The sequence below is a fragment of the Halichoerus grypus genome, chromosome 10 (genome assembly GCF_964656455.1).
Source record: "Halichoerus grypus chromosome 10, mHalGry1.hap1.1, whole genome shotgun sequence".
NCBI classification, from domain to species: Eukaryota; Metazoa; Chordata; class Mammalia; order Carnivora; family Phocidae; genus Halichoerus; species Halichoerus grypus.
Genome location: NC_135721.1, coordinates 38,756,824 through 38,763,461, shown reverse-complemented (window position 1 = coordinate 38,763,461; position 6,638 = coordinate 38,756,824). Strand labels below are relative to the sequence as shown.

Sequence of the window (6,638 nt, the reverse complement as noted above, 5' to 3'; positions counted from 1 at the left end):
GTTGCATGTGCACCAAGGAATTGCTGGCCAGGTTCCACTCAGCAATGCTGGGAGGGCACCGACGCATGGACGCCAAGATCGGAGATCCATATGCCTGAGACCCTCGAATGTCCAGAAGTGGGGCCCTGCCATCTGATCCTGACCTGGAAGGAGCTGGAAGCACACTGGGCTGGTCCAAGGGAGGTCAGTGGCTTCAGCTGAGAGGTGGACAGCAACAAGCTCACCCAACCTGGCAGCACAGGCAGGGACAGCCAGGATGCCGAAGAGGCCAGCACCACCAGCTACTCAATCCCCCAGATGCTAGTCCCCGAGGTCTCAGGAGGCAGCAAAGCACAATGATTCAAAGCTTGGGATTTTTGGTCTGTTGCCCTGGGTTCAGAGCCCACTTCTGTTATTTCCTTTCTGTTGGTAAGTTTTTTCCTCCAGGAACAGTTTCCTTATCTGTAGAATGGGTTTACCTCCTTGGGTCATTATAAGGATTTAGAGAAACAGAGGCTATAATCAATCCCTGCATGGAAGTAATGATTGTTGCCTGGCTGCCTAAGCCCCCGAGCTCTTGCCTTCCTTTCCTTTTCTAGCTTCATTCTCGTTCCTTGGACCAGCCATCCAGGGGACGTGGACCCTCCCAAAGGCACCAGCGTGCCCGTGCAGGGTAACATCCAACAGTTGTTCAGTGGGGGATGTTTTTAATGTAGGGCATAGGTTTTCTTGGGGTGTCTGTGTTGTGCCATACCAAGCAGAAGGTGAGACCACCTTGAGCCTCAAAAGCCTTTTTATCCTGGCAACTCTATGAATTCACAAAATCCATAATACTGTCATCACAGGGCTACCACTGCCGGCTTCAAAGTGAGCAAGTTCCTTGTAGGGAGATGAGCGGTACAGGCAGCATCATACCACCAGGGGGCGCTGCCTGGCTGGTCTCACTCTCTCTCTCTCTCTCTCTCTCTGTCTCTCTGTCTCTCTCTCTCTCTCCACCCCACCCCCCATTTCCCAAGGAGACTGAGGGAAGGCAGAATCAGGAGCATTAACAGGGACCCTTCACATCACTTGGGCCCTTTACAGTTTGCCTCCTGTTCTTGTACATGCATTCCATCTTATAACTAAGGGGATAATGCCCAGATAATGAATTAAGTCTCAGAGAGGTGAAGGGGCTGCTCGAGGCCACACAGCTGGTAAGTGGCAAAGCAGAGATCCCTCCTAGGCTTGCATGATGCCAACCCCCGGGGCTCCAGCCTCTGACCAGGGGGGAGGCAGCATGGCGAGGGGGCAGGAGGGTGTCCTGGGAGACGGGAGCCAGCTCTGAGTCTTGCTCTACCCCCACCCAGCACAGCTGACCATTCCTATCCATTCCCCTCCCCTCTCCCCACATCGTGGGATTTCAGCGACCTTCTCTCGCTGAAGAAGGTGAGGGGCTCAGGCAGCACGAGTGGAGCCCTCGAAACTCAGGCAACATATGTGCTTTTCCTGGAGCGCAGCCTGGCCTCTTAAGGGATGATTTTCAGTCCTGCCAGAGACTTCCACACGAGCCACCCCAACTAGCCATAGATGCCCTAGCCTGCAACTGTACCCCGAGTCTGGGGCAGATGCTGGGATGCAAGGAGCCAAGGCAGTGTGCTAACAGGGGATGCCTAAGGCCACCACTCACTCTACGTCATCACGATGCTCAATGCTGGACATGCAGCCTCATGTAATCCCCGGGCCGGCCTTAGGAGGCACAATATCATGATCTCCATTTTACAGGTGAGGACTCTGAGGCTCAGAGAGTACCTCTGCAGCTCTGGGGTGGGGGGGGGGGGGCTGGCTTTCCTCGAATGTCTGCTGCTGACTGACTAGATGCACAAGGAGAGGGCAAGCGTGGATCTTGGCCTCTGCTCGAGTTCTGGAGAATGTAAAGGACACGAGAGCTGGCTGTCCTCCAGCAAAGGTCTCCAGAGCACCAATGCTTGGAGACAGGGAGGAAGGAGACTGTGGGCTTCCAGAAGCTCACAAACCTAGGGGGTCAGCCAGGTCCTCAGTGGAGGATAGATTGCAGCCAGACTTGTGAGCGAGCATGTGCAGAGGCCAGCAAGAGCGACAAGGGGCTCTGGTGGTCAGCCAAGGTTTACAGGAGGAGGGGAGACTGGAGCCAGTCATCAAAGGGTGAGGAAGAGCGTGCTCTGCAGAGCGGAGATGTGGGAGACCTGTGAGCAAAAGCTAAGGAGTTAGGGTCCTGTGGCTGGGTGGGGAGACAGCAGGTGAACAAGGGCTCCTCTCTGGGGCACACCCATGGTCTTATGAGAGAGAGAAGGTGCGGGAAGATGCTGGGTGTCCATGGAGGGCTGTGCCTCAGGGAGCCCATGCATTATGATGATTCCTCTTGGTGGGAAAAATGAGGTTTGGGATTTACTATAGTCAGAAAACTGCATGCCTCCATGAGTGTGAATGTGTACACAGCGTATCTTTGAAGCCCTATGTCAAAGTCGTTTTATATCTCTGATCTCTTTTTACTTTCCCAACTACCCTGAGAGGTTGGCTGGACAGAAATATCCTCAAGGACGGAGGAGAATACAGAACTCCAGTGGGATGAAATGTCTGGCCTGTGGTCATGGGGCTCGAAAGTTGAAAAGCCAAGGTCTATCCTGGGCTCCTGGCCCTAGCTCTATGCTCCTGCCCCAACTTCCGCCTGGACTGCCATCCTATCTCCCAGGACCCTGCGTGCCACAGGCCACCATGGCCCCTGCATCCTCTTGCATTTTCACAGGAGAACCCCCACCAGGTCTGGTGGGTCTGGGAGCAGGAGTGAAGGACTGAAACAGAAAGACGAGGACCCACTGGTTGCAGATGCCGGAGCCCAAGTCCAGGGTTGAGGGTCCATCTTCTTCTCCCAAACTGCTTAACGTGCCCGCCACCGCCTTTAGGAGGAACTGCTGCAGAGAAAGGACCGGGAGGGGTGAAGCCCTGTGCTGGTTCTCTGGGGCAGACTTGGGGAGTTGGGCCTCAGGTAGGGGCTCCCTAGTTTGACCTCTTCTTTCCAGAGTCTCCAGTGGGATGGCACTGAGGACCGAAGGTCGGGGGAGTGGTCTTCTGCGCCCTGCCAGTACCAGTGGGGACGTGCAAAGCTCTCCCTTAGTGCCAGGCCCTGCTCTGAGGGCTGGCACACATATTCTCAATCTCCACAGCCACCTCCAGAGGAAGGTTCCATTATTACCTCCCTTTTCACAGATGAGGAAAGGGAGGCACAGAGAGGTCCAGTGATTTGCTCAGGATCACTCAGTTTGTAAGTGGCAGAGCTGGGGTTGAACCCAGGACATCTGCCTCTAGGAGCTACTCTGCCCCTGTTATTAGTAACATTCATAAGCAAAGCCACCATTTGACCCAGTACCTCCTGCGTGCCCGGGGCTTAGTTCCTTACAGCGAGCCTGGGACTTGGGCAGGACGCCCTGCACACTTCTCATCTCATAGATGAGTAAACCTAGGCTTGGCAGGCGGCCTGGGGTGAGGCACCTTCAGAATCTCACAGATGCCAGGTCTACCGAAATCGGACGTGTCCACTCTCCCCAGCCTCTGTGCCTCCCTGTGTGACAGTGGGAAAGCGCATTCCCTTTCAGAGCCTCAGTTTCCCTATAGCCTAGGCCTTCTACTCCTGGGCCCCCTGCTCCAGCAAGTGAGGGAGTGAGTGGGGTTGCCGTGCTGTGGGAGTGAGGGTCTGGGCAACTCAGGGCCTTTCCCTTCCCCCACCAGGCCCCCTCCCCTTCCCCCCTCGCAGAAGTCCAGAAGTCGCCGCTCCGTTTTTGTTTTTTGTTTGTTTGTTTGTTTTGTTTTGTTTTTTTCCTCGATTGGTGAGTTGGGACGGGGAGGTGCTGGGTGCAGAAGGTCGCTGCTGCGTCACTCAGAGGTCAGCGAGGCTGGCTAGAGAAGGCCCAGCTCCGATCTGGGGAAGGACCGAAGGGCCCAGAAGCCACGTGCTTGGGGCAGTTCTGCAGGGAGCGGACGGTCCTCGGGGGGGGAAAAGAGAAGCACCCCGGACTTGAGGAGGGGGCGGGGAGGGAGAGCCAGAGGAGGCAGGTTCTGGACAGAAGGGGTGGGGGTGGGGGGAGGTAGAGAGGACGCGGACAAAGGAGGCGGCCGGCAGCCCAGCTGTTTTGAAAAATGCTTCCTGTTTCTTTAAAGGCGCTCGCGGCTCGGGCGGCCGGGGCTGGGGAGGCGGCGGCGGCGGCGGCGGGGGCTGCCTCCTCTCGGGGCGGCGGCGCTGACTGATCTCGCGAACTGGGCTTCTGTGTAAACTGAGGCTAAACAAACACAGATGGAGCGCAGCGGGCGTTCTCCAGAAATGCTGGCAAGGCGGCAGCGACTTCAGATGACACTCTGAGCGCTCCGGGAACGGACAGCCCGGCGGCTTCGCGGAGCCGGCGGCGCAGCTGCCCCGGGCGAGGGGGAGAAAGGGAGGGAGGAGGGCGGGCGCGAGAAGGGGGAGAGCCCGAGACTCCCAGGCGCTGAGCGCGGCGGCCGCCCGGGCAGAGCCGGCGCGCGGCGTGCAGAGCGAGCGCGGCGGGCGCGCGGCCGGGGCAGCCCCACGCCCCTGCCTCGCGCGCTGCCCGCGCCATGAAGCACATCCCGGTTCTCGAGGACGGGCCGTGGAAGACCGTGTGCGTGAAGGAGCTGAACGGCCTCAAGAAGCTCAAGAGGAAAGGCAAGGAGCCGGCGCGGCGCGCGAACGGCTATAAAACTTTCCGATTGGACTTGGAAGCGCCCGAGCACGGCGCCACCGCCACCAACGGGCTGCGCGACAGGACCCAGAGGCTGCAGCCGGTCGCGGCCCCGGTGCCAGCCCCGGTGGCGCCGGCTGTTCCCTCAGGTGGGGGCGCGGACCCGGCCGGGGAGCGCCGGGGCGCCCGGGCGCCGGAGGTCTCCGACGCGCGGAAACGCGGCTTCGCCCTGGGTGCAGTGGGGCCGGGACTCCCCACGCCGCCGCCACCACCACCGCCGCCACCGCCGCCTCCGGCGCCCCAGAGCCAAGTACCCGGGGGTTCCGAGGCGCAGCCGTTCCGGGAGCCCGGCCTCCGTCCCCGTATCTTGCTGTGCGCACCGCCTGCACGCCCCACGCCGTCGGCGCCCCCTGCGCCCCCGGAGTCTTCCGTGCGCCCCGCGCCCCCCACGCGCCCCGGGGAAAGTTCTTACTCGTCAATTTCACACGTAATTTACAATAACCACCCGGATTCCTCCGCGTCGCCTAGGAAACGGCCGGGCGAAGCGACCACCGCTGCCTCGGAGATCAAAGCCCTGCAGCAGACCCGGAGGCTCCTAGCGAACGCCAGGGAGCGGACGCGGGTGCACACGATCAGTGCAGCCTTCGAGGCGCTCAGGAAGCAGGTACCGGCTCCCAGCCGCACACCCTCACTGCGCCCGGGGACGTTTGCTGGAGTGGGTGGGTGAGTGGCGGGGAGGTTTTAGGGAGGATGAGGGTGTGTGTGAGGAGCGAGTTGTTCCCGCCCGGTCGGCCCCAGGGTCCAGACAGGTTTGAGCCCTCCTAGGGCAGTACCCTTTGCCACAGCGTTGATACGGATCTTAGCTTGCAAAGTGGGGGCAAAGGTTCGAGATCTCTGGCCCAGGCACGCCCTGCTTCTCCCCCCAGCCCCCGGGGCGACCCTTCTGCGCGTCTGACTTCAGCCCTCATAGTTCACTTTTATGGCAGCAAGTATTTGTCTTCCCGAGTCCCTTGGGCGCGGTGGGGAGTGGAGAGAGGGAATGTGGGAATCTGTCTCCAGCGAGGAAGCGGGGGCGGGGGGGGGGACCCTTCCTCTTCAGGCATTTAGCGCGGTCTGGGTCTTGGGAGGCCTACGATGCTGCGGAGGGGTGGAACTGGTTTTGCCACCCCCTCTTCAGACCCTACCTCCTAGGAGGGATGCCTCTACACTCAGGCTGCTTCGGGGCCCTGCATCCAACCCCCTGGTATCCTTAAGGATCTGGGCTACAAGCCTGCGTCCCCTCCCGAAGGGCAGCTTCAGGAATTGGCTGGTGAGAGCCTTCTCAGGGGATACCCTCCGCTGCTGCGCTTCACCTCATGGTGAAGCAGGTAGGTCTACTGAGGGGACTGGTTAGTTGGGGGATCTGCAGAGCCTTGTTCTGGGGTGGGTCAGGGGCTTCTCAGTTTGGGGCTGGTGGGTGTTGCCTTCACCAGACAGCGTCCTCTAGGGGGATGGAGAAGAACATTTATCTGAGAATTACCGGTAATAGGGAGGGGCAGTTTTGCAATTACACTTTAAACAAGACTGGGACTGCCCTAGGGTTCTAGACTTCTGGTTTTCTTAGAGAGAAGGGAGATCTAAGAAGAAAGTAGTAAGTGCCCCCTGCCCGCACCCCCACAGGGAACGGGGAAGGATTAGGGGTGGATGTGACTGGTTTGGACAGTCAGGTTTTTGCTTACTGTACAGCTGACTTCCTGTGTGACTCCAGGAAAGTTACTCAACCTCTCTGGGCTTTAGCCAACAACAGAGTGTTTTAGAAAACATGATCTTCTTTTTGGATCCCACTCTGTTCTTCCTTCTGCGGGCGGGGTGGACAGGTGCATGTGTCCATACATGGGAAGGGAATTGAGCTCCTGGGAGGAAAGAGGCTCTATGACTTGAGTCAAAGTGTCTTGCTTGGGTTTGGGTAAGATG

General features: G+C 59.1%; 1 protein-coding gene across 4 annotated transcripts in view; it reads left to right on the top strand.

The window, feature by feature from the left end:
- Window positions 1-4,076: 4,076 nt before the first annotated feature.
- ATOH8 (atonal bHLH transcription factor 8) overlaps window positions 4,077-6,638 on the top strand; it is a 34,453-nt gene continuing 31,891 nt past the window's right edge. For all 4 annotated transcript variants that reach the window (XM_036117387.2, XM_036117396.2, XM_078056351.1 and 1 more), the window contains exon 1: window positions 4,077-5,349. In XM_036117387.2, the coding sequence (XP_035973280.2) occupies window positions 4,582-5,349 (768 nt within the window). In that variant the 5' untranslated portion in view covers window positions 4,077-4,581. The remainder of the gene's footprint in view (window positions 5,350-6,638) is intronic.